The following is a 27565-nucleotide window of genomic DNA, read 5'->3' as shown; positions in this document are numbered from 1 at the left end:
ATTCTACCCCCATTATGACAAAGCATCTGTAGAAGGGCATGTTTGAAGCAGAGAGATAATAAGCAACAGATGGCACAGTTTTCCTGAATTATTTTATTTTTAAAATTCATAGAATGTTTGACTTAAAACTTTGGGAGCAGTAATATTTGTTGAGAAAATTGTGTGTTAAACTGCAGCCAACTGGTCACTTAAAGATGCTAGTTTTAGTTAATTTTATCTGTTGATCTTGTAATTAGCTGTTGACGATGACTTTACTCATCTTGTTGGAATGAGCTCAAACTTAATAAAAGCTTCTCAAAATTAAGAACACAGTTAAAGGTATTCCTCTTTATATTTTGCAACAGAGTTAAATAAATTTAATAAAGCAATTTTGTGACTTAAACAGCATAGAACTCTGATTTACCTCAAATGGAACAGTGACTTGGATAAGCCCTCAACAGAGCACAGGGGAAACCAGACAGCAGACTCCTATAAGCCTGAATTTTAAAAGAATCTTCCAATTAAAAAGGCAAGAATGCCTCTGTATACATCCCACGGTTGAGCTATCTGTCTCTGTTGCCCAAATGACCTGGAAGCACATCAGTTCATGCCTTTCACTATTAAACTGTTTAAACTAGGTAAGGCAAGGTAAATGTATGCATTTACCTCTACTGGTTAAGGTTCATAGGACATAAATTTGGTTTCAACAGATGACTGCTATTGGTGTGAATCAAAGCATTTATATTAATAAATATATAGGATAGAGGTAGAAAAATGGATCTAAGTACAAAAGTTTTCCCTCTGTAACTTTAGGTATGAAGGAGAGCAGAAAACAGACTGCCCTCAGATACATCATTGAAGTTTATTTTATTTATTTATTTATTTAGTCTCTTTTAAGACTGCACCTGCAGTATATGGACATTCTGGGCTAGAGGTTGGATTGGAACTGCAGCTGCCAGCCTATGCCACAGCCATAGCAATGCCAGATCCGAGCTGTTGGGTCTGTGACCTACACCACAGCTTGCAGCAATGCCAGATTCTTGAACCCACTGAGTGAGGTGAGGGATTAAACCTGCATCCTTGTGTATACTAGTTGGGTTCTTAACCCACTGAGCCACAATGGGAACTCCTGAGGTTTACTGTAAATGGCTATGGAAGATTCTCTCTTGGATGCTAAGGAGGCATTATGTGCATAAACTGATATTAAATATTGAAGTCAGCAACCTAAAAGAAGTGTAGTTTTAGATTCATGTAGCCATTTGCATGTACTAGTTGTACGCATGAATCTTATTCATATAGAAATATAAAGTTGGGAAAATCCACAGGTTTTCCTTCTTTTTGGTCCATTACAATTAAAGAAATTATATACTTATAAGGCTCTATCATCAGATCCATAGCTGAGAATCTCCTTCTACCAAGGTGCAGTCTAACGTGAACATAAGTAGGGAATTTTTTGTGTTAAGAAAGAGAAACACGTAAGAGTTACACATGAGAAAGGTTGGAGTTTTGAGAGAAAACGTGGTGGTGCATTGTCATCAAAAGTCTTACTACTTATGATTTTAATTGTATGAGATGGATTATAGAAGAATGTTGTTCCAATTGGTAAGCCTTGGCCACCTGTACTAGAGTAATCCAGAGTCCAATAACAGCTAGTGATTTCCTGTCCTCAAATGTGACCTTCATACACTCTGAAGCTTCAACTCTTAGATGACTTTTCACCTATTATCACATTACTTGGAGCTGGCATTCATTTGTTTGTGCATTCATTCGTTCATTCAAGGGAGATCTTTTTTAAAAATGAGCCAACAGCAACAACAACAACAAAAAGTTCCTGTCGTGGCACAGAGGAAATGAATCCGACTAGGAACCATGAGGTTGCGGGTTCGCTCCCTGGCCTCACTCAGGTTAGGGATCTGGCATTGCCGTGAGCTGTGGTGTAGCCTGCAGGTGAGGCTCAGATCTGGCGTTGCTGTGGCTGTGGCATAGGCCGGCAGCTGTAGCTCCTATTAGACCCCTAGCCTAGGAACCTCCACATGCCGGCAGGTGAGGCCCTAAAAAGTCACATACACATACAAAATCTAGTTTCTGTCCATCACCATACCATTGACCCCTTTTAACTTTTTGCCCTCCCCCAGCCACGTTAACCACTGATAACCACCTGTATCTATGTATTTGTTTTTATTTTTTATATTCCACATATGAGTGAAATTTTATGGTATTTGTTTTTCTCCATCTGACTTATTTCACATAGTATAATACTCTTAAGTTTCATTCATATTGTTGCCAATGGCAAGATTTCATTTTTTATGATTGAGTAGTATTCCATTGTGTGTGTATGTATGTGTATGTATATATGTACCTATATTCTTATGTGGAAAATGAAACAAGGCCTAAAAGGACAAAAAATCAGCATAACCCAGCCGAATCCAGACTTGCAGACTCCTTATCGAACAGGCCCATGTAATGGATTGAGATCCCTAGAACAAAGATAGCCCCAAGGCTGCAGACTACATGGCTCAGCAAAACAACCCCTGTCTATAAAAAACCAGGGATGGGGGATGCCTGAGTCTTGCTTGCTCAGCGCTCCCGACCACTCTGTGGTCAATAAACTCTGCTGCAATCTCATTGCTCCAGCCTCTGCCTCCTTCCCCGCTGTTCTAATGTATATCACATTCTCTTTATCCATTCTTCTATTGATGGATCTGTTAATAATTTATATTTGTTGGTGCTCCCAGGTTAGGTGCCTAAATATTAATAAATGTTATGTCTTCTTGATGAATTATCCCCTTTATCACTATATATTATTGTTGTCTCTTGTTAACCTTTTGTGGCTTGAAGTCTATTTTGTCTGATATGAGTGTGGCTACCTCTTTCTCTTGGCTGCCATTTGCTTGGGATGTCATCTTCCATCCTGTCACATTGAGCTATGTTTATCTTTAGAGCTGAGATGAGTCTCTTGGAGACATCATGTAATTGGATTTTATTTTTTAATCCATCTAGCCACTCTGTGTCTTTTGATTGGTGAATTCAGTTCACTTACATTTAGGGTAAGTATTAATATATGAGGATTTATTACTGCCATTTTATCTTTTTCTTTTTTTTTTTTCTATTTTCTCTATATATCCGTTGTTTCTTTTGCTTGTGTTTCTGTCTGCCATTTTAGTTTGGTGGTTTTTCTATTATTTTTTCCTCATTTTTTTCTTTGCTCATGTTTCATGTCTCTGCTCTAGATTTTTGTTTTGTAGTTACCATGAGACTTGCCTAAAATGTCTCATAGATAAAAATAATCTTTTTCTGCTGATGGCATCTTATTTTCATTTGCTTATACAGTTTCCATCTTTTTCCTCTTCCCTTTTTATATTTTCGTTGTCATAAATTATGCCTTTTTAATGATATGACTTTGTTACCAAATTGAAGTAGTTATTTTTCATGCTTTTTTCCCCCTTAACTTTTATCCTATAATTACATGCTATTGTAATTGAATGAATAGGTTGAATGTTAAACCTACTCTGATATAGAGTTGCAATTTTCTGATTGTGTTTGTCTACTTATCACTCTTCTTAACATTTTGTGTACTTTGGCCTTTTTGTTTTGGGTAGAAGAACTCCTTTCAACAATTTTTTAGTAAGATAAGTCTTGGGTGATGGACTCCTTCAGCTTCTGTTCATCTGGGAAAGCCTATATTTGTCCTTCAGATCTGAAGGGTAACTGCCGACTAGAGAGCCAGCTGAGTTTTTGATCTTTTCATATTTTAGGTTTGTCATTCTACTCTCAGCCTGTAGAGTTTCTACTGAGAAATCTGTGGATAGCCTTATGGAGGTTCCTTTGTAGATTATTGTCATCCTCCCCCCGCCCCAGGCTATCTTTAAAATCCTTTCTTTATCATTGACTTTTGATAGTTTTAATGTCATGTGTCTTGGAGACCTTTCTGTGTTGAGATAATTAGGTATTCTATTAAGGTTGTGGACTTTGTACATCCAGGTCCTTCCCCAGGTTTGGGACGTTCTCAGCTATTATTTAAATAAGCTCTGCTCCTTTCTCCCTCTTCTCCTTCTGGGATACTCATTATCTTTATGTTGCCTTTTCTGATAGAATTGGAGTTTTTGTAGAGTTTCTTCATATTAAAAAAATCTTAATTTTCTCTCCTATCTGAATCATTTCTAGGTTTGTCTTCACCTTGCCAGTTCTCTTTCATATGGTCTGCTGTATTTCCAATTCTTTCTTCCTTCCTTTCCGCCCTTCCTCCTCTCTCTCTCTTTCTTTTCTTTTTAGGTCTGTACCTGTGACATATGGAGGTTCCCAGGCCAGGGGTCGAATTGGAGCTACAACTGCCAGTCTTTGCCACAGCCACAGCAATGCCAGATCCGAGCCATGTCTGCAACCTACACCACAGCTTGTGGCAATGCCGGATCCTTTAACCCACTGAGTGAGGCCACTGACCAAACCCACGTCTTAATGGATATTAGTTGGATTCTTAACCCGCTGAGTCAATGGGAACTCCCTCTCATGCTTTCAAATGCACTCTTTATCTCATTTATTGAGTTCTACATACAGCTTTGGAATTTCTATTTGATTCTTTTTTAGAGTTCCAATCTCTTTGGTAATGTATTCCTTATGTTATTAATTTTATTCCTGAGCTCATTGGACTGCCTTTCTGAATTGTCTTGTTGTTTACTGAATTTCTTCATGACAGTGATTTTGAATTCTCTATCCGTTAGATCACAGTCTTCCATGACTTTTACTTTGGTTTCTGGTAATTTTCTTTTTGTGATACCATGATACTCTGATTTTTCACAGTGATGAGTTTTTCCTCTGCCATTGCATTGGAAATAGTGAACACCTTTCTTATTTAGGTAAAGCTTTGTTGACTTTCTAACAATTGAACAGACTGGTAATTAAAAGGGCTTTCTTGGAGTTCCCATCGTGGCGCAGTGGTTAATGAGTCCGACAAGGAACCATGAGGTTGCGGGTTCGGTCCCTGCCCTTGCTCAGTGGGTTAACGATCCGGTGTTGCCATGAGCTGTGGTGTAGGTTGCAGACGTGGCTCGGATCCCGTGTTGCTGTGGCTCTGGCGTAGGCCAGTGGCTACGGCTCCAATTCGACCCCTAGCCTGGGAACCTCCATAGGCTGTGGGAGCGGCCCAAGAAAATGGCAAAAAGACAAAAAAGGGGGGGGGGCTTTCTTTTGTTTTTCAGTAGTTTTTCCTATAGCACAAGTTTTTGGATTTGTTTACCTGAGTTGTCTCTGACTACACTTGAGAGAGTCTGCACTTTATACCCTCCACTGCCTTCAACAGAGGTGTTGCCGGTGCCTTTGTTGTTGCTGCTTGTGCCTCGAGGTATGCCAATACCCTGCAGTTGCCAGTGTCACTGCTGTCACTGGTGTCATCGTGGGAGCACTTGGATGGAGGGTGCCTCTTTCCATGTCCAAGGTCACCTGGGTCATGGCACCACTGATGCAGTGGAGAGGGGGGGCTGGGATCATGGGTACCCACACTGAATTTGGGGTTGTCGGGTTTGTGATCGCTGCTGCAGCAGGTGGAGTAGGGGGGCAGAGTTATGCATGCTGCCATGGCTAGAGAGACCACGGTTTGGCCCTGACACTGCTGCTGCCTGCTTCCTTGCGCCACGGGCACTGCTGCAGTCAGGAGGTCAGAGTAATGTTCACTGCCTCCCCTGAGGCTCCTAGGTTCTCTGGGGTTGTGGGATTCAGTTGCTTCAGGTGCAGGGGTGTGGGGGGTTGTGAGGGTGGAGGGCCCCAGGGTCAGGGGCTCTGCTTTCACCATTCCCCTGTTCTGCTTCCTTTATGTTTTCTAATCCACCCATTCTTAGATGTACAGATGTGTAGTTCTCTCCCTGGTCCTGGTGTGTTGGGCAGAGAAATCTTTGTTGAGTTATGGATGTTTTATATTGAAGGGGGGAGACAAAGGGAGTATCTAATGCCACCATGATATTGATGTCACTTGGAAATCTTTTAAAAATGATTTTGAATATAAAAGTAACTCAGATGATCTGGTCTCAAATTGGCTGAGTACTGACAAGAGACATACTTGGTTCATATTTTAGGGCATAGCATAGATTCAGTAATTGAAGCTGCTATATTTGGTGGTGGTGGTGGTGGTCTGAGTCAAGTTGAGAACAGTTTCCTTTCCTATTCTCTTTGTTGTTGTTGTTTTTTGCATGCTCTCAGCATATGGAAGTTCCTGGACCAGGGATCAAACCCATGCCACAGCAGTGACAAGGCCAGATCTTTAAGCTGCTGAACCACCAGAGAAATCCCATTTGTGAATTCTTAAGATAAATCCAGAGTTGTATTTTTAAAAGCACCAACACAGTGTTAGGTCCGATTGGCTAATATTTATAATTTTGCATGCATGTTCATGAATGTCATTGGGTGTAATTTTTAATTTTCCCTATCTAAATTCTGTGTCAAGTTTATACTAGCTGGGAATTCCCACTGTGGCACAGTGGGTTAAGGATTTGGCATTGTTTCTGTAGCCGCTTGGGTCATTGCTGGGGCACAGGTTTGATCCCCAGCTCAGTGCAGTGGGTTAATGATCAGGTATTATTGCAGCTCTGGTATAGCTTGCAGCTGTGGCTCAGATTCACAAAAATCTGGGGTAACTGGTTTTTCTCAATATGTTAAAGATATTTTTCAACTAAATTTCATCACTGTTGATATCATAAGTTATATACTTTCTTTAGCTTCTTTCAAGATTTGTCTTCATGGTTCCATGGTTTTGCCACAGTGTAAGTGTGGATGTTTTTAATTATCCTTCTTGAGATTCAAGAATTCTTGGGCTCTGAGAATTCCTGTCTTGCATCAATTTTGGAAAATTCTCAGCTTTCGATCTTTGATGTGGCCTCTCCCAACTATCTTCAGTCCTCCTAGAGCTTTCTGTGAATTATTGTCACTTCAAATTTCCTCATCACTATACTCCTTAAGGAAAATGACACTTCAGATTTTATTTAAGTTCGTTTAACACTTTTCCCATCTGTGTCCTATCTTATTTTTGTCCACTGAGTTCTTATTCCTAATGACCCAATTTTTTCGTTTTAAAATGGAAAACACAGAGTAGCATAAAGAATGAAATTATTTTTAAAATATTATTTTTAAAACTTATTTAAAATAACTTAAGGGAGTTCCTGTTTTGGCTCAGCAGGCTTAAGGACCTGACCTTGACTCTGTGAGAATGCCGGTTTGATCCCTGGCCTTGCTCAGTTGGTTAAGGATCCATTGTTGCCACAAGCGGTGGCATAGGTCTTGGATGCAGCTTAGATCTGGTGTGGCTGTGGCTGTGGTGTAGTTACCTCCAATTTGACTTCTGGCCCAGGTACTTCCATATGCTACACATGTGGCTGTAAAAAGAAAAGTTTTATTTAAAATAATTTATTTAAAAGAGTATACACACACACACATATGTAAAAGAATTCAAGAAAACTTTTAATATTAGATTTTGAAGAATTTTAAAGGTCAAACCAGGTCACAATTTGTGTCAGGCTGCTGGCCTCTGAGGACCCTGTGCAGGTTCCTGTGAGTAATGCTAAGAGCCTGAAGGATGACTTTCTGGGGGCTGAAGGATATCACCTTCCTGGACAAATCATAAAAGTAGGAAAGTCCTTGAGCTGGGACAGTGCCTTGTGGGGAGGAAAGTGTGGAGGGCAGTAGCCGAGGGGGTGGTACCAATGGCCTTGGTAGTGGGGGAGGGCCTGGGGAGGGGGAGCACGGAAGGCTGATGTCTGAAGGTGGTGGAGGGTGGTGGACAGCTGCAGCCACCCAGTCAGCATGTGCTGGAGAGTAGCCAGGGCTCGGTGGGCCACTTTGTCTCAGCGAGGTAGCAGCAGGGGGGGCCACAGGACTCCATGTCTGTGAAGGGACAATAGGTGGGCCTCTGGGGCAGGGGGGAGCCACATCCCCAGCCCCACATCCAGAAAGCGGTTCACATCTCGGGTTCAGCAGAGACACAGGAGATGGTGCTGGAGAATCTTTCTTCCACGTGGGGTAGGTAATTTGTGCTGTGACTTCATTTACCCACATAAATGTAGGGAGAGGCCTGTTCATTGACCCCACCTGACTTCTAGACATCTAAAGGAGGGGAGAGAAAACCTAAGTGAGTTCTCCACTCGTGGGCAATGGAGGGACCCACCCCTCACACAGCGTGAGTTCTTACTCACATGGCAAGAAGCCCCAGGGTCAGTGGGCTTCAAAGAACTAACCCCATACCCTAAGGGAGTACAGCATTTCTCAGCACTTTTGCAGAAGTTTTTCAGGAACAAAAGAAGTCTTAAACTGTCCTAGGTTAATTTTTAGGTTTGATAAGACCTTCAGTGTGATGTCTCCAGGTTCACTCCTGTTCTGTATAACTGACACATGCCGGCCAAAGGCCATTCCCTATGCATTTATAAGTTCCATTTCTTATGAAGGTATGAAGTGATGATCCTTCTTGGTGAAATCCCAAAACCCTTACCTTCTAGTTTAGAGTTGGTTTCCAGGTCTGAGCAGCTTTTTGGCTGTTGGTTGTTGGATGGAAGAGATGGGTCCAGTTGAGGAGCAGACTTCAGGCCTGGGACTGGATAGCTGTCAGTGCATTTGGGTGAAGGAAGGCTGCAAAGGAAAGGACCATGAGGAGGAGTGGCCAAAGACTGGCAGTCCCTTCTCCATCCAAGGCCCTCTCCTTTTAATCTCTGGCACCAACACTTGGCCTTTATGACATCAAGGTCTCTGGCCAATCACAGCAACCCCCCCTTCACTGTAACAATGGGCCCTCTAAGGTAATTTGTGGAGGAAATCACCTTTACTCCCAGTGTCAATATGTACCTCTTTGCTTGTGTCAACTGCCATGCCTGGGCAAGTGCAGTTATTTTTTTCACAGGAACTTTAATTTCTGGGAAACTGAATTGAATTTTAGGGAGTTGTTTTTATTTTATGGGTGAATTTATTTCTGTGATACGGAAAAATATAAACACATAAAATTAAGTCAGAGCTATCCAAGAGAATCACTAACAAGATGATTTAAGTACATGCCAAAAGGACTGAGAGTTAATGGAATAGTTTGGTGACAAAAGTGGAACCTCACTTAATTTGGGCATTTTATTCTTTTTTTAAAAAATTTTTATTATAGTTGATTTACAGTGTTCTGTCAATTTCTGCTGTACAGCAAAGAAACCCAGTTATACATTTATATACAATATTTTTTTCACAATGTCCTCCATCATATTCCACCTCAACTGGCTAGATATAGTTCCCTGTGCTACACAGCAGGATCTCATTGTTTATCTACTCCAAATGTAATAGTTCACATCTACTAACCCCAAACTCTCAGTCCATCCCACTCCCTCCTCCTTTCCCTTGGCAACCACAAGTCTGTTCTCTGCCTCCTTTACGTTTGTTTCTTTTCTGTAGATAGGTTCCTTTGTGCCATGTATTAGATTCCAGATATAAGTGATATCATGTGGTATTTGTCTTTCTCTTTCTGCCTTATTTCACTTAGCATGAGAATCTCAGTTCCATCCATGCTGCTGCAAATGGCATTATTTTGTTCCTTTTTATGGCTGAGTGGTATTCCATTGTGTATATGTACCACATCTTCTTAATCCATTCATCTGTCATCGGACATTTAGGTTGTTTCCATGTCTTAGCTATTGTGTAGAGTGCTGCCATGAACACAGGGGTGCATGTATCTCTCTGAATGAAAGTTTTGTCTGGATATATGCCCAGGAGTGGGGCTGCTGGATCATATGGTAGTTCTCTATTTAGTTTTCTGAGGTACCTCCATACTGTTTTCCATAGTGGTTGTACCAATTTACCTTCCCACCAACAGTGTAGGAGGGTTCCCTTTGCTTGACCCCTCTCCAGAATTTATTTGTAGACTTGCTAATAATGGCCATTCTGACAGGTGTGAGGTGGTACCTCATTATAGTTTTGATTTGCATTTCTCTAACAATTAGTGATAACTGAGCATTTTTTTCATGTGCCTGTTGGCCATCTGTATGTCTTTGGAGAAATGTCTACTCAGGTCTTCTGCCCATTTTTCAAATGGGTTGTTTGGTGTTTTGTTTTGTTTTGTTTTCTTTTTCTTTCTTTCTTTTTTTTTTTTTTTTGCTGTTGAGTTGTATGAGTTGTTTGTATATTTTGGAGATTAAGCCCTTGTCGGTTGGATTGTTTGAAACTATTTTCTCCCATTCTGTAAGTTGTCTTTTTTTTTTATGGTGTCCTTTGCTGTGCAAAAGCTGTAAGTTTGATTAGGTCCCATTGGTTTATTTTTTGTTTTTATTTCTATTTCTTTGGGAGACTGACCTAAGAAAACATTTGTGTGGTTGAAGGCAGAGAATGTTTTGCCTGTGTTCTCTTCTAGGAGTTTTATGGTGTCCTGTCTTATGTTGAAGTCCTTAAGCCATTTTGAGTTTACTTTTGTGCATGGTGTGAGGGTTTGTTCCAGTATTATTGATTTATGTGCCGCTGTCCAGTTTGGCCAGCATCACTTGCGAAAGAGACTGTCTTTTTCCCATTTTCTATTCTTGCTTCCTTTGTCAAAGATTAATGGACCCTAGGTGTCTGGGTTTATTTCTGCGTTCTCTATTCTGTTCCATTGGCCTGCATGTCTGTTTTGGTACCAGTACCACACTGTCTTGGTTACTGTGGCTTTGTAATATTGTCTGAAGTCTGGGAGAGTTATGCCTGCTGCTTAGTTTTTGTTCCTCAGGATTGCTTTGGCAATTCTGGGTCTTTTGTGGTTCCAGATAAATTTTTGGATTGTTTGTTCTAGTTCTGCAAAAAATGTCATGGGTAATTTGATAGGGATTGCATAATCTGTGGATTTTTTGGGTGGTTTGGCCATTTTTACAACACGAATTCTTCCAATCGAGGAGCATGGAATATTTTTCCATTTCTTTGACTCCTCTTTAATTTCCTTGGTTAATGTTTTATAGTTCTTAGCATATAAGTCTTTCACTTCCTTGGTCAGGTTATTCCTAGGTATTTAATTTTTGGGGGTGTAATTTTAAAGGGTATCGTATTTTTATGCTCCTTTTTTAATATTTCATTGTTAGTGTAGAGAAATGCAACCAATTTCTGAATGTCAATTTTGTGTCCTGCTACTTAGCCGAATTCATTGATCAGTTTGAGTAGTGCTTATGTGAAGTCCTTAGGGTTTTCTATAGTATCATGTCATCTGCATAGAGTGACAGTTTTACCTCTAGTCTTCCATTTTGCATACATTTTATTTGTTTTGCTTGTCTGATTACTGTGGCTAGCAATCAACACCCTGTGACACGTGGCACCAGCACCCTGTGACACATGGCAGCTGCTGGGTAGCAGCGTGGGGTGACCTCAGGCCAGAGATGGCTTGGTGAGGATTCAGGATGGCCCTAGGCTGGGGCAGAATCAGTTAGCAGATGGCAACACGAGAAGTGGGTCTGATTTGTAGGGACATGAGACCATGAAGAGAATGTGAGGGCTAGGGTGAGCCAAACCCAGCTGAGTAGGGAGTGGGTCTGTGAGACATTCCTGACTCAAGAATCCTTGGCAACCACTCTGCTTATAATGAACCAACCCTGCCAGAGAGGACACCCACCTTGTCTATAAATTTATGTTCTAGAGAAAAAAGACACTGCTTGTGGAGCCATGTGTTGGGACTGGCAGAAGTCAGAAACTATGGGAAGGGGAAGGGTGGATACTGGGAACACCTCTAGGATGGGGATTTCGGGCTCTATGACAGAGGGGACTGGAAGAGGGGTGAGGGGTGTGCGGGGCTGTGCTGGAGAATCTGAGGTCACCAGACGGAATCTAGGCTGGGTAGGAAACACTTTACACAATAGAGATCAGGTTGCTAGGAGCCCCCAGTCTTCTACTGCTACTTCTCCTCTCTGAAGCTCTCTCCACAGACTCCTCCCTGCCCACCAGTCCCCACCCAGCACCTTCCAACAGGTGAGTGGCAAACCCTTTAGTCCCTTAGCTCCTGGTAGCCCCTGCCTGTTCAATTCACTATGCCCTTGCTACTAGCTGCCTTGATTCTGTGAATCCCTGCAGAACGTTCTGACTTCCTCCTGGCTTTGTGGACCATCAAGGGATGGTGAGGGCACCTTCTCTGCCCGAGGGCTTCACATAGGATGCAGGTGTCAGGAACTTCACATAGGATGCAGGTGTCAGGAGCTTGAAAGCCAGTTGACTTGGTTGATGCTCCATGTAGTATAACTTGATGATTCTCAAGAGCGAGTCACTATCTATTCTAAATAAGGTGAAGCATCTATTGAGACTTGAGAGAACAAAGGTAAGAACAGTCCCCAGACTGGCTAAGAGTCCCCACCAAAAGTGAGCTTACCCTGAGCTCAGGGAGCTTCAGCTTTATAGCCCCTCTTCTGCGCTGGTCCTGGAAAAATGTTCCTATGGTGCTTGAATCTCCTGTCAATGATGTAGCAAATGACCACAAATTTAGCTGTGTGGAACAATAGCCGTTTATTATCTCACAGAGTGGTAGGTCCTGGGAAGTGTGGCTTGATACTCTGCTTAGGATCGCACAAGATTACCATCAAGCTTTTGTTCACCCTGGGCTCTTTTCTGGAAACTCTGGGGGAAAATCCACTTCTAGGTTCATTCATTTTGTTGACAGATTTTCTTTCCTTCTCATCACGGCCTTCACTTGGTCTCTGCCATCATCAAGCCAACAATGGCTGGAGAGTCCCTCTCAGGTTTGGTTTCTCTCCCACTTCTCTTCCCATCTCTCTGACTGCAGCCATTGAAAGCTCTCTACTTTTCAGAACCCAGCTGTTTAGACTGGGACACACACATGATACAGGATACTATCTGCCTAGTTTAAGGTCCATAATTGTAATTATCTCTGCACAGTCCCTTTGGCCATGTAATAAAACACATGGGTTCCAAGGGTTAGGGCATGGATATCTTTGGAGAACCATTCCACTGACTACACAGGGTCATGTTTTTGTAAAATTTGCAAGAGTGATTGTTTGATCTTCTTTCATAGAAGATCCAGCACTCTCCCTTCTCCTCTCAAGCGAAGACAGAATTTTTGAAGCTATAGTTCATTAAACATTGATGCTCCTTTTATAAAATGAGTTTAAGGAATGGCAATGAACATTTTCTTAAGGAATATAGGGGAACCGAACTGCATAGAAACTATCAGACTGTTGTCCATAACCATTCACAATCCACGAAATTCTTAGTCTTCACACAGAAGTACACACACACACACACACACACTCTCACACACTTGAACTAGACCAAGATGTAAAGCATGCTTTTTCATATACTTGTTTACAATTTTAAGATTTGAAAAGGTAATTAAGAAATAAAAACCCTAGAATTCATTGGAGCCTCCAGTCAGGCCTGCTCCTGGTCCTAGGAAGATTTCTGGAGCATCTGGGACCACAGAGTCCTAGCACAAATTGTTTATAGAAGGCCAGGGGCGGGTGGTTCCCTTTGACACTAGCTGTATGGATGGCTGAAACCACTCTCCCCTTGTCTCCATTTTCTCCTTTGTAGCTATGTCTCAGAGTCATTTTGAACAGGGGAAGAAACCTCTAGATATGTTTTTCTGGGTAAACGAGATAACTGGAGAAATCACCTACCCGCCGCTGATGGCAGATGCACCTGCAGCTTGTCCTGCTCCTCTGGAGAAGACGCGGGAGGGGCCCGGCTCTCAGCCCGGGAGCTTGCAGAGGGTTTCTCCTGGTCCCGTGGGCGTGGCCAGCACGTCCGTGCAGAAGGCTGCCTCTCCATCCCCTCCAAAGGTTTCTCTGAGAGACACTGGCTTCAGATACTCCCTCCCATCAACACCAACCCATCTTGCCAAGGCTCGAGTCAGGAGCCCCCTGCCATTTTCAGCAATTCCTGTCACCATCTCACTGCCAGGACGTGCTCCGTCACCATTCGGCCCCCTTAGTCCAGACCTTCTGCCAGCAGCCTCTACCTTTCCTCCCAGCTTTTCTGCCCCCTGGGCCTTCACCTGCAAGCTGAAAAACGTCCTTACAGGGAATAACCGATTTTCCTTTTGAGCCTGAGAGAATTTGCCTAGCCACATTCTCTAAGCACCTTTCTGAGCCATTGTGGCAAGAGTGGCCTGCTGCCTGTCACCTTCACGCTCTGCAAGGACATGTCTGCTTCCCCTAGAAGCACTCGGGACCCTCCGCAGTGTTCTTATAAGAATGTGCCCAAAGCTTCCAAACTCAATATAAACTTAACTTAGATTTTGATACATAACGTTTTCTAGAACTTCCTTTACCTGCATCTTGGTATTTTCTGTTTTTGGAGTTCAAGAATTTGGTTGTAATGTTGGCGCCAGCATAATATGTTTCGTTCCCAGCCACAGCTGGAAGGATACCCCCTTGGTTGAGATAGCTACGAGCTGGGATGCACCTGGGATTTGAAGATCTGGTGTCCCTGGGCACAACCTGGGACCACCTGGGCTTGGGGACAGCACTGAGGGCCAGCCTAGGGCCTGATAATAAAGGGGCTAGAGCCAGTTCTGGAGAGGCAGCCTGAGGTGGAGGCAGCCTTTGGACAGAGAGCCCCACTGCAGCCCAGCTCTGTGCCTTCCCTGGTGGAACAGGGTTTGGGTGCCACTTTGGTGGGATAGTGGGCAGCTTCTGGGCCCTCCAGGGGTGGAGTGGCCCATGCCTAGTGATGCAGTTGTGCTGGAGAGGATGCAGTAAGGGGGCTCTGAGACTCTGCCCCAGCCTGAGGACCCCGGGAAACCCCAGCTGTCTGGACTGGGGAGTAAGGGCCGGGGTCCAGCCTTGATGCTCTGGCCAGTGTCCCTGTGGCGCAGCCAGGACCTTGCCTCTCTTAGCCTCAATGTTCCTCCCTGCACAAGGTGGAGGTGTGCAAACCTATCTCGATATGAGCTGCTCAACTGCTCAGTCTGTGACTATATCCCTAGGAACCAGGGCTGGGTGAGGCTCAGGGGACACAAAGGGTCTGGACATCAGGTCCAGGCTAGGGTCAGCTGAGAGTGCAGAGGGCAGGGCCCATTAGCTCCACAGGGCGGGTGGGAGGACCGCTGTACACACTCTGGGCTCCCTGCTGCACGGCCTTGACAAAGACCTCTCATTGTCATGGCTGGGGGTGCTGACTTCTCAGGCACAGTTGTTGGGGCCAGGACCCCAGTCCAGACCTTGCCTGGGCTCTTGGCTTCACTCTCTTCCAGCCCCTAAGAGTGCCAACAAGTATTTCAGAGATGCCCAGAGAGATTCAAGCTTAGCAGGGACCAGGGTGCAGTCTACATCTGCAGAGTCCCCAGGGTGACAGTGACTGTTGTAAATCCCCTGGACAAACCGCCAGAGCCCTTCTGGGACAGCATGGCTTGGTCCTCTGCCTCATGACCTGGCAGGGCTACTTCTACTGACAGTGTACATTGGGAAAAAGCTTGGCAGGAATTTCCTGCCAAGGTTGGCCTGACCGTCCATGGGCTCTCTAATCTGGAAAGCTGGCCAGCAGGGGGTGTAAACCACATGCCTCCCCCCCTTCCAAGAAGGTAGACAACAAAAAAGCCCTAAACTTTTGTTGACCAAACCAGAAATTTCACCCAAATCCGAACTATAGGCTAGTGTCTGTGTGTCTGTGTGTGTTTGCGGTGGCATGAAGTAGGGGAAGGATTAAAAGAGATCTGTGGATGGTTCTCATCCTCTATAGTGTCAAAGATGAGGAGCCTGAGGGTCAGAGTGGGGGAGCTTGACAACCACAGAGCTGTGAAGAGGGGCTGTTTGCTGGAGTTCATGTTCTGCTTCCTTGATAGCTGAAGAAGTGGGAGTTAGGGGGATCCTGGGAACTTGAGGATCAAAGACCATAAGGACAAAATCTACTGGGCCTGGGCATGGAGGGTGCCAAGGCTGCCCATTCAGTAGCCTCACAATCGGGGTCTCTTCCACGAGCCCACTCAGGTAAGCCTAACTTGCTGCACTGTGGCTCTCATAGGGGGTTATTTTGGCCCAAACCCCAAAGACTGGTTTTTCCTGTATGCTCAGGGTATGGGTGGCCTGATGGGGTGGAGACAGGGCTGTGGGTGAGGGGCTCCAGGTTTTCTGAGGGTCATGCTCTAAGGAGTGATTCTTAAGAAAGAGCCGAGGATGCTGGGTCTCCCAGGTCTGGAGGAGGCGACATGGGGTCTGTCCGGCTGTCTTATAGGGACCATGAAATCCATTGTGGGGCTCAGTGGGGAGACCCAGGGGCAGATTTCAGCTCCAATTGAGAAGAGTTTCTGCTTGTTCAGAACTGCACCCCACCATAAGGGGCTGCCTAGGAAGGCAGTGAGCTCTCCATCATTGGAGGTGTGCAAGCAGAGTCTGGGCTAGCCCTACTACGGGGGCTAGAAGCAGCCAACCTGAAGTCTCCCAGTCCGCAGGTGCCCACAGGGACCTACTGACCCTCACTCTCCACTGGGCCTGCTTGGTGTCAGGGGTCGGGGAGAGGGGTGAGTCCTGAGCCAAGTACCCTCCTATCCAGAGGGATGCCCCTGCCATGCTGATACTGCAAGGCCAAAGAACCAGGCATTCAGTGATATATGCCTGCCTCTGCCTTCTCCCTACTTCATTAGCTCCCAGTTCATCTTTAGAGCTAAGCAACTCAAGGGCGCAACCAGGCCAGCCCTTTCCCACCTCTGTGGCTCTGCTTCTACAGTTTCCTTCCCAGAAAATGCTGCCTCCAGCTCCCCACCCCAGGCTCAGAGCCTGGGACAAGTCCCTCAAGTCCATGCAGGCTGCCCCAGACTGAGTGTGCCCAGTTTCGAGTGAGGACCGAGCAAGTCCTTCTGCATGGGGACGGCCTGTGTGGGGAAGGAGAGGGGCCCAGAAGGAGGGTGAAAGGTAGGCCCAGCTGTAGGCTGTGGGGCAAGAGGTGAGGCTGGGAGGGAGGACTCTCAGAGAAACACTGAGGAGCTGCAACAGCCCCTTAGGTCCTGGGGAGCCACTGAAGGCCTTTGAGCAGACCATGCAGGTTGGGTCTAGGGCTGAGGTGGTGCAGGTGTCTGCAGGGACGGGCAGTCTGAGCAGGTAGAGGGATGGAGTGAGGTCTGCAGGGGTGGGTGGACATGGAGGCCTGGAGCAGGGGTGGGGAGCCGGATGTGGTGACAGTTGCCTCTACCTCTGTCACCACGCTCTTCTCTAACAGACCTTCCAATGGCTCCTTTGACAAATACCTGGGGCTCAGGTCAAGGAGAGTATTGGGGTGGCTGGAACCTGCTCTGGTTCCTGTTCCTTGCATGCCTGTGCCCGTGGTGAGGCAGCAAGGTCCATGGGTCTGTCCTCTCTTGTGTGGCCTGTGGACCGCAGGTCTGGGAGTGGCCTGAGGTGTGGGCTTTGCTGGGGGAGCTGGTGCTCAGGCACCTGGTGGTGGCTGGGAAGAGGGTGAGGATAGTGGGCCAGGAGCCCCTGAGGACTCCCTAGTGGTATCCTCAGCTTGGAACAGCATCTTGCTCCCAGGGAATAAGCCTCTTTTGGGTTCATGCAAGGGTCCAATGTTGGGGGGATATCCCCCCCACCCCCACAGCAAAAAATTATCCAGCACCAACAAGGTGTCCTGCAATTCAACTCAATTCTGATACAAACTCTAATGTTGACCACGAAACACAGAAGGCTGCATATAAGAAGAATTTATTTGGGTTCTTAAGAATTGCAATTCTTGGAGTTCCCGTCGTGGCGCAGTGGTTAACGAATCCGACTAGGAACCATGAGGTTGCAGGTTCGGTCCCTGCCCTTGCTCAGTGGGTTAATGATCCGGCGTTGCCGTGAGCTGTGGTGTAGGTTGCAGATGCGGCTCGGATCCTGCGTTGCTGTGCTTCTGGCGTAGGCCGGTGGCTACAGCTCCGATTCAACCCGTAGCCTGGGAACCTCCATATGCCGCGGGAGCGGCCCAAGAAATAGCAACAACAACAACAACAACAACAAAAGACAAAAAGACAAAAGACAAAAGACAAAAAAAAAAAAAAAAAAAAAAGAATTGCAATTCTGGTGACCTAGTGGGTTAAGGACCCCACATTGTCACTGCTGTGGTGTGGGTTCGACCCCTGGCCTTGGAACTTCTGCATACCCCAGTGTGGAAAAAAAAATTCAATTCAGGAAACATAGATTCAGGTAAAACTGAGCATGTTCTCTACAAGAGAGTCAAGGCCTTATTAACTGTAAAAGGCATGAAGCTATACTATAATACAAGAAAGGAAATATTGGTCCTTAAGGGACCGACTGTCATGAACTATTTAGGGTAACGGTCCGATAAATCCTTTCTGGAATATTGGGGAGATGTTCTGGATGCCTACATTAAGACAATAGCTGTTCAAAAGTCAGATTCCATCCAGGCTGAAGTGTGCATTACCCTAGCTTTCTCAGTGTCCTCCTGGCCCTGCTTTAGAGAGCTCTCTTGGAAACACCAACCCCATTTTGATTTTTCTTTCTCAACCTGGAAATAGCATTAGATCGCTCAGGTCAAGGGTTCCATTCTGCAAGGCGGCCCATCCTCAACCCCACTGCAGATGCCAATCTAAGTCCAGGTTGTCACTTGGGCATTTCACTGCTATAGATCAGAGGTCTTCATGACCCCTTTCTCAAATTTGGTTACATTTTTTGGGGGGGCTCTTTTTAAGGCTGAACCCATGGCATATGGAACTTCCCAGGCTAGGGGTCTAATCGGAGCTACAGCTGCCAGCCTACACCACAGCCAAAGCAACGCCAGATCCAAGCTGCGTCTGTGACCTACACCACAGCTCAGAGCAATGCCACATCCTTAATTCACTGAGCAGGGCCATGGATTGAACCTGTGTCTTCATGGATGCTACTTGGGTTCGTTAACTGTTGAGCCACAGTGGGAACTCCAGTAATTTTTTTTTTTAACGAATGAGCAGTATGCTAGCAGGACTCAGAAGGCTGGAGTATCTGCACAGGGGCCTCTAGGTGAGGAGCACCCAAGAAGAGCCAAACTTGGCCTCAAGGCTAGAGTCACTGCTGAGTCAGGGCATCAGTCTGGGTCCAATCAGAAGGCAGAAATCGCATTTAGACAGGGAAAGCTTAGTATAGAAATGGGTAAACTTGATGTGACTAGGCCACGCAAGATGGCTGTTCTCTCGCTCTCTGTGTAGCCTCCACTCAATCTATCCCAGCTTCACAAACACCCTACTCATCTGACTGACCTTCCCTCTTAATCACAGAGCCTCCTCAGTAAATGCCTACATACTTGTCTCTGGCCCCAGCTGGTGATTGTTCTCATCTTTCAGTCAGCACTCTCTCCACAGTGATGGTTTATCGAAGGGGTGATAAGGGGCGTGCTCCTCTGCTGGTTTCCTTGGCAACCAATGAGCCAATCTGACGTCAGTTCTGCCTATAATTGGTAATCTTCCTGTCCTCCTGGGAGCAAAGCCTGCAGCCTCTTCCTTCCCGCTGTTAGCCACACAGGATGCGGAGATGCTCCAGGACCTCACTTCAGACACGTAAGACCTCCTGTCTGTTCAACCAATGATGTCTCTATTGCTGATTCTTTCTTGGCAAGTAGAGGCCTTGCCGGCCTTTGGAGTACAGCCCAACAACTTGGATAAAAGAATGACTATAATGACTGCAGTGTGTAATAAAATTCTATATGGTCCCTAGGGCTGAAGGCGAGCCCCTCCCCACCCCCAGGAAGAAAAAGTTTGGAAGGGGTCCCCTGTTGAGGTCCTGTGTTCATACCTCATTGGGTGCAAAGAAGTGGGCTGGGTTGTCTGGTCATGGCTCTCCAGGAAGCAACCCTCTGGGGCACAAACCAGATGCAGTCAGGTCAGCTGATGGCCAGGCCTGTGGACAAGCAGAGGGTGGGGCACTGTGTTAGCAGGGGGCCTGGAGTTTGCAAGTCCAAGCTCTTACTGTTTGCTGCATGACAGGCCAGTAAATCAAGAGATGAGTTGTTGGGGCAAGGAATAGTGACTTTATTCAGAAAGCCAGCAGACTGAGAAAATGTGGATTCGTGTCCCAAAGAACCATCTCCAAGTTAGAAAACTCAGGCTACTTTTATGCTAAGAGGAGGGAGAAAATTTCTGATTTTGGTCAGACTCCAGAGGGGCTGTGTTAATTTATTCCTTCTTGCAGCCATTCACAGGTGGGCCTGGTCAGGAGGTTTCCTGTGGGCTAAACAAAGGTATTTTAGATGAATGCTTATTACCTGGGAGGCAGAGTTCTCAGATGTAGGCTATTATGTATAATTTAAGCTTAGAGGCAACATCTCTTTAGTGATGCACTTGTATCAAAAGCAATAATATAAAGGTTAAATAAAAGAAATAGATCCAATATGGAGTCAGAGTTGTTCTTCCTTATTATAGTGTGAGAGCCCTTGGCTGGGCAGGTTTGCACTGGATTCCATCGCATCCATACTTCTGACCAACCAACCTTGCAGCCTCCTGAGCCAACAGGAGGTGCCTCTCTGCAGTGTCCCTCTAGCGTCCTCTACTGGAAAAGCTTGTCATAGTGCTCACTCTGAAGGTCAGAAGCTTAAAGGAATCTTGTTAATCACTACACACCGTGTATTGGGGGTGTGAGTGTGGGGAAGCTGAGCTGGCACAGAAGGCCTACAACACAGCTCTATCCTGGAACCCATCGGCCCAAGAAGAAAAGAGAAGCGATGTGCACAAAAAAGCTCACAGTAGGTGAATTAGAAAAGTGAGAGGCTTGTACCAATCTAGGTGCTCAGCGAATAGGGCAGGCTAAGTAGAGCCTGGAATCGTGGGAGGCTCTAACTTGGGGGGAGGGTGACTAGATGTGAAACAATGCCACGGTCTCAGCTGGAATGGGTCTGAAGCCTACACCTGGTGGGTTCTCTCTGCAAAGCCATTCAAGGGTAGAATGAAGCCAAAGCAGGGTTTGTAATGGTGAACCTATCACCAAGTGCGGTGGATCGCAAAGTGATCATGTCTTAATCCCTGGAATATGTAAATATTACCTGTATAGAAAGGTATGTGATTTAGTTTCAGATGTCCAAAGAAGATTCTTCTCCTGGCTTATCCCGGAAGGCTTTCATGTAGCCACGTGTGTTTTTTTTTTAACTTCAAAGGAATAATTTTATAATTTTCAATAATATCTTTAATATGGGTGCAATTTACATCATTTTCAGTTTCATTTTTTTAAAAAAGTGTTTCCTTTATTAAAATTTATTTATTATAATTGATTTACAGTGTTCTGTAAATTCCTGCTGTACAGCAAAGAAACCGAGTTACATATGCATTCTTTTTCTCACATTATCCTCCATCATGTTTCAGCACAAGTGGCTAAAGTCCCCTGTGCTATACAGCAGGATCTCATTGTTTATCTGCTCCAAATGCAATAGTTCGCATCTACTAACCCCAAACTCCCAGTCTATCCCACTTCCTCCCCTTTCCCCTTGGCAACCACAAGTCTGTTCTGCATGTCTGTGAGTCTGTGTCTATTCTGTAGATAGGTTCCTTTGTGCCATATATTAGATTCCAGATATAAGCGATGTCTGCCTTATTTCACTTAGCATGAGAATCTCAGTTCCATCCACGCTGCTGCAAATGGCATTATTTTGTTCCTTTTTATGGCTGAGTGGTATTCCATTGTGTATATGTAGCACATCTTCTTAATCCATTCATCTGTCATCGGACATTTAGGTTGTTTCCATGTCTTAGCTATTGTGTATAGTGCTGCCATGAACACAGGGGTGCATGTATCTCTCTGAATGAAAGTTTTGTCTGGATATATGCCCAGGAGTGGGGCTGCTGGATCATATGGTAGTTCTCTATTTAGTTTTCTGAGGTACCTCCATACTGTTTTCCATAGTGGTTGTACCAATTTACCTTCCCACCAACAGTGTAGGAGGGTTCCCTTCTCCAGAATTTATTTGTAGACTTGCTAATAATGGCCATTCTGACAGGTGTGAGGTGGTACCTCATTGTAGTTTTGATTTGCACTTCTCTAACAATTAGTGATAACTGAGCATTTTTTTCATGTGCCTGTTGGCCATCTGTATGTCTTTGGAGAAATGTCTACTCAGGTCTTCTGCCCATTTTTCAAGTGGGTTGTTTGGTGTTTTGTTTTGTTTTCTTTTTTTTTTTTTTCTTTTTGCTGTTGAGTTCTATGAGTTGTTTGTATATTTTGGAGATTAAGCCCTTGTCGGTTGGATTGTTTGAAACTATTTTCTCCCATTCTGTAAGTTGTCTTTTTTTTTTTATGGTGTCCTTTGCTGTGCAAAAGCTGTAAGTTTGATTAGGTCCCATTGGTTTATTTTTTGTTTTTATTTCTATTTCTTTGGGAGACTGACCTAAGAAAACATTTGTGTGGTTGAAGGCAGAGAATGTTTTGCCTGTGTTCTCTTCTAGGAGTTTTATGGTGTCCTGTCTTATGTTGAAGTCCTTAAGCCATTTTGAGTTTACTTTTGTGCATGGTGTGAGGGTTTGTTCCAGTATTATTGATTTATATGCCGCTGTCCAGTTTGGCTAGCATCACTTGCGGAAGAGACTGTCTTTTCCCCATTTTCTATTCTTGCTTCCTTTGTCAAAGATTAATGGACCCTAGGTGTCTGGGTTTATTTCTGCATTCTCTATTCTGTTCCATTGGCCTGCATGTCTGTTTTGGTACCAGTACCACACTGTCTTGGTTACTGTGGCTTTGTAATATTGTCTGAAGTCTGGGAGAGTTATGCCTGCTGCTTAGTTTTTGTTCCTCAGGATTGCTTTGGCAATTCTGGGTCTTTTGTGGTTCCAGATAAATTTTTGGATTGTTTGTTCTAGTTCTGCAGAAAATGTCATGGGCAATTAGATAGGGATTGCATAATCTGTGGATTTTTTGGGTGGTTTGGCCATTTTTACAACACGAATTCTTCCAATCGAGGAGCATGGAATATTTTTCCATTTCTTTGACTCCTCTTTAATTTCCTTGGTTAATGTTTTATAGTTCTTAGCATATAAGTCTTTCACTTCCTTGGTCAGGTTATTCCTAGGTATTTAATTTTTGGGGGTGTAATTTTAAAGGGTATCGTATTTTTATGCTCCTTTTTTAATATTTCATTGTTAGTGTAGAGAAATGCAACCAATTTCTGAATGTCAATCTTGTGTCCTGCTACTTAGCCGAATTCATTGATCAGTTTGAGTAGTGCTTATGTGAAGTCCTTAGGGTTTTCTATAGTATCATGTCATCTGCATAGAGTGACAGTTTTACCTCTAGTCTTCCATTTTGCATACATTTTATTTGTTTTGCTTGTCTGATTACTGTGGCTGGGACTTTCAATACTGTGTTGAATAAATGTGGTAAGAGTGGGCATCCTTATCTTGTTCCAGATTATAGTGGGAAGTCTTTCAGCTTTTCTCCATTGAGTATTGGCTGTGGGTTTGTCATAAATGGCTTTTATTATGTTATGTTCCCTCTATACCCACTTTGGTAAGAATTGTTACCATGAATGGATGTTGGATTTTGTCAAATGCTTTTTGCTGAATCTATTGAGATGATCATATTAACTTTTCTTTTGTTAGTGTAGTATATGCTGTTGATGGATTTGCATATGTTGAACCATCCTTATGAACTTGAGATGAATCCCACTTGGTCATGGTAACTCACTTGGTCATTCTGTATGATCTTTTTTAATGTGTTGTTGAATTCGGTTGGCTAACATTTTGTTGAGGATCTTTGCATCTATATTCATCAAAGATACTGGCTTATAATTTGCTTTTTTGGTAGTATCTGTGTGGTTTTGATATTAGGGTAATGGTGGCTTCATAGATTGTCTTCAGTAGTGTCCCTCCTTCTTTAACCTTTTGGAAAAGTTTAAGAAGGATGGGTATTAGTTCTTCTTTGTATGTTCGTTAGAATTTGCCTGTGAAGCCATCTGGTCCTGGACTTGTGTTTGTAGGGAGTGTTTTTAATACTTACTCAGTTTTGGGAGTTCCTGTCGTGGCTCAGTGGTTAACGAACCCGACTAGGAACCATGAGGTTGCAGGTTCGATCCCTGGCCTTGCTCAGTGGGTTAAGGATCCAGCGTTGCCATGAGCTGTGGTATAGGTTGCAGACGAGGCTCAGATCCCGTGTTGCTGTGGCTGTGGTGTAGGCCGGCAGTTGCAGCTCAGATTAGATCCCTAGCCTGGGAACCTCCATATGCCACGGGAGTGGGCCAAGAAATGGCAAAAAAAAAAACACCACAAAAAACCCAAAAAAACAAAAAACTTAGTTTCATTTCCAGCGATTGGTCTGTTCAATTGGTCTATTTCTTCTTCTTCTTTTTTTTTTTTTTTTTGTCTTTTTTGCCATTTCTTGGGCCGCTCCCGTGGCATATGGAGGTTCCCAGGCTAGGGGTCCAATCGGAGCTGTAGCCACCAGCCTACGCCAGAGCCACAGCAACGCGGGATCCGAGCCGTGTCTGCAACCTACACCACAGCTCACGGCAACGCCGGATCGTTAACCCACTGAGCTAGGGCAGGGACCGAACCTGCAACCTCATGGTTCCTAGTCGGATTCGTTAACCACTGCGCCACGACGGGAACTCCTCTATTTCTTCTTGATTCAGTTTTGGTGGCTGTATGTCTCTAGAAAGTCCATTTCTTCTAGGTTGTCAAATTTGTTGGCATAGAATTGTTCATAGTATTCTCTTATGGTTTTTTGTATTTCTGCCATATCCATTGAGAGTTCTCTCTCTCTCTTTTTTTTTTTTTTTTAAATGACTGCACCAGGAGCATATGGAAGTTTCCAGGCTAAGTGTTGAATTGGAACTACAGCTGCCAGTTTATACCACGGCCACAGCGATGCAGGACCTGAGCTGAGTCTGCAACCTACACCACAGCTCATAGCAATGTCAGGTCCTTAACCCACTGACTGAGGCCAGGGGTTGAACCTGCATCCACATGGATACTAGTCAGATTTGTTTCCGATGTGCCAAACAGGAACTCCCAAGATTTCTCCTTTTTCATTTCTTTTTTTTTTTCCTTTTTCATTTCTTATTGTTTATTTGAGTTCTTTCTCTCCTCTTCTTGGTGAATCTGGCCAGAGGTTTGTCAATTTTGTTTACCTTTTGAAAGATCCAGCTCTTTGTTTTATTGATTTTTTTTCTATTGTTTTTTGAATTACTATTTAAATGATTTTCTCTCTTATCTTTATGATTTCCTTCATTCTGCTGACTTTGGTTTTTGTTGGTGGGAATATAAATTGGTGCAACCACTGTGGAAAACATTATGGAGATTCCTCAGAAAATTAAAAATAGAATTACCATTTGATCCAGCAATCCCACTCCTGGGCATCTATCCAGAGAAAACCATGACTCGAAAAGATACATGTACTCCAATATCGATTGCAGCACTATATACAATAGCTGAGGCATGGAAACAACCTAGATGTCCATTGACAGAGGAGTGGATAAATATGTGGTACATATACACAATGGAATATTACTTAGCCACTGAAAGGAGAGAAATAACAGCATTTGCAGCAACATGGATGGGACTAGAAATTATAATGCCACTGTCTTTTGATTGGAGCATTCAGTCCTTTGACATTTAAGGTAATTATTGATAAATATTTATTTATTGCCATTTTAAACACTCTTTTCCAGTTGTTTCTATGTTTCTCCTTTTATTTCCACCCCCCTTTTTTTGGTTGGATAATTTCCTTTTATGCTTGTGTCCTCTTCTTTTTAGTTTTTGTGAGTGTGTTGTTTAGTTTGATGAGTGGTTCCCTGTTTTTCAAATATGTTAACCCCTTCCTATATCACCTCACTTTAGACTGATAGTCATATAGCCTCAAACACATTCTAAAAAAAAAAAAAAAAAAAAAAAAGTCTAGATTTTCATTCCTTCCTTTCCTTGTATGATTTTATTTTTTATTTTATTTTTTGTCTTTTTGCCTTTTCTAAGGCTGCTCCCACGGCCTATGGAGGCCCAGGCTAGGAGTCTAATCGCAGCTGTAGCCACCAGTCTTTGCCAGAGCCACAGCAACGCAGGATCCAAGCTGCATCTGCGACCTACACCACAGCTCATGGCAACGCCAGGTCCTTAACCCACTGAGCAAGGCCAGGGATTGAACTGGCAACCACATGGTTCCTAGTCAGATTTGCTAACCACTGCGCCATGACAGGAACTCCTTTTTTTTTTTTTTTTTTTTTTTTAACATTTTCATGTTCTGTACACTGGCTTCTTTAAGTGATTACTTTCCAATTGTGATTTTCTCCATGCTATTTCTTCTTAGCTATTTTTTATTTAGAGGAGCCCTTTCAGTATTTCTTTGAGAATGGGTTTAATATTGCTGTAACACTTAGTTTTTGTTTGTTAGAGAAATCCTTTATTTCTCCTATTATAGATGATATTCTTGCTGGGTAGAGTATTCTAGGCTGTAAATTTTTCCCTTTTAGAATTTTGAATATATTTTGCCACTCTCTTCTGGCTTGTAGTGTTTCAGTAGAGAAATCAGCTGATAGCCTTATGGGAGTTCCCTTATATTTAACTCTTTGTTTTTGTCTTGCTGGCTTTAGAATCCTCTCTTTAACTTTAACTTCTGCCATTTTCATTATGTCTTGTTGTGGACCTGTTTTCAATTTGTTTGGGATCCTTTGTGCTTTCTGTATCTTGATATCTGCTCCCTTTAGATTTGCAAAGGTTTCAGCCATAATTTTTTCAAATATATTTTCAGTCCCCTTTTCTTTTTCTTCTCCTTCTGGAATCCCCATTATACATAGATTGGCCTGCTTTATATTATCCCATAAATCTATTATATTGCTTTCATGTTTTTCATTTGGTCTGCCTGCTGTCCTTATTGGGTAATTTCCATTATTCTATCTTCCAAGTCACCAGTTCACTCCTCTGCATTATTCACTCTGCTCTTCATTGCCTTTAACTCAACTTATATCTCTGCCAGTGAATTTTCTAATTTTTCTTGGCTCCTCTTTATATTTTCTAGTTCCTTTCTAATGTAATCTGCATCACTGTTTATAGCCACTCTTAATTCCTTCATGTTCACTCTGAATTTCTCCAGTATGTTCACTGTCTCCTTTTTGAACTGAGTGTCTCTTAGACTGCAAAAGTCTGTTTCATTGTTTGCTCCTTCAGGGGAATTCTATTCTTTTAACTGGAAATGTTTCCTGAGCTTCTTCATTTTGCTTTTATTTTTCTTACTCTGTGATTTTAGGGAAATCAACTACCGTGGTCCTGGGGGCTATTTATATGCGAGAGTGCCCCTGGGTATTTTGTGAAGGCCTACTCTTTATTTTTGGTGTGAGGGCTGTTTTTGGTTTGGATAATTGCTGTCTCTTTCCTCAGAGTGTGCAGGCTGTTATCCCCTTGATAGGGTGCTGTGAGTGCTTCCAGGGAGATGGAGGCAATGGGAAGGGCTAGCAGCTGGTGTCTTGTTGCTGGGCCCTTGACAGTAGCAAGGACCCATGGGAATGTGGCACAGTATGCTCCTAGTTGCAGGGCCCTGGGAAGTGGCAGTGACCCTCAGGCAGCTGTAGACAGTGCTCAGAGCATTTGGCAGAATGGCAGTGGCAGGGTGTGTGCATTCCTGGGGTGAGTGAAAGCAACAATGGGTGGTGCCTGTTCATTGACCCCTAGTAGTGGTTGGTTATGCCCATTTCTGAAGTCTGAGATCACTGCAGTGGTTTGCCGCCACCACCTGTAGACCATGCAAGTGGTGCC

At 43.9% G+C, this 27565-nt stretch overlaps 1 protein-coding gene across 1 annotated transcript; it reads left to right on the top strand.

Moving 5' to 3' along the window:
* Positions 1 to 11866: 11866 nt before the first annotated feature.
* Positions 11867 to 14123, top strand: C13H3orf86 (chromosome 13 C3orf86 homolog). The gene is made up of 2 exons (NM_001432214.1): positions 11867 to 11904; positions 13477 to 14123. The coding sequence occupies exon 2, from the start codon at positions 13479 to 13481 to the stop codon at positions 13986 to 13988; it is 510 nt and encodes a 169-aa protein (NP_001419143.1). The 5' UTR covers positions 11867 to 11904; positions 13477 to 13478; the 3' UTR covers positions 13989 to 14123.
* The last annotated feature ends 13442 nt before the right edge of the window (positions 14124 to 27565 follow it).

This window comes from Sus scrofa, chromosome 13 (genome assembly GCF_054392235.1).
Source record: "Sus scrofa isolate SSC_HxYL_T2T_F1_AM1 chromosome 13, Sscrofa_HxYL_maternal_Yorkshire_Landrace_v2.0, whole genome shotgun sequence".
Lineage (NCBI taxonomy): Eukaryota > Metazoa > Chordata > Mammalia > Artiodactyla > Suidae > Sus > Sus scrofa.
This window is presented reverse-complemented; position numbering and strand designations above follow the sequence as displayed.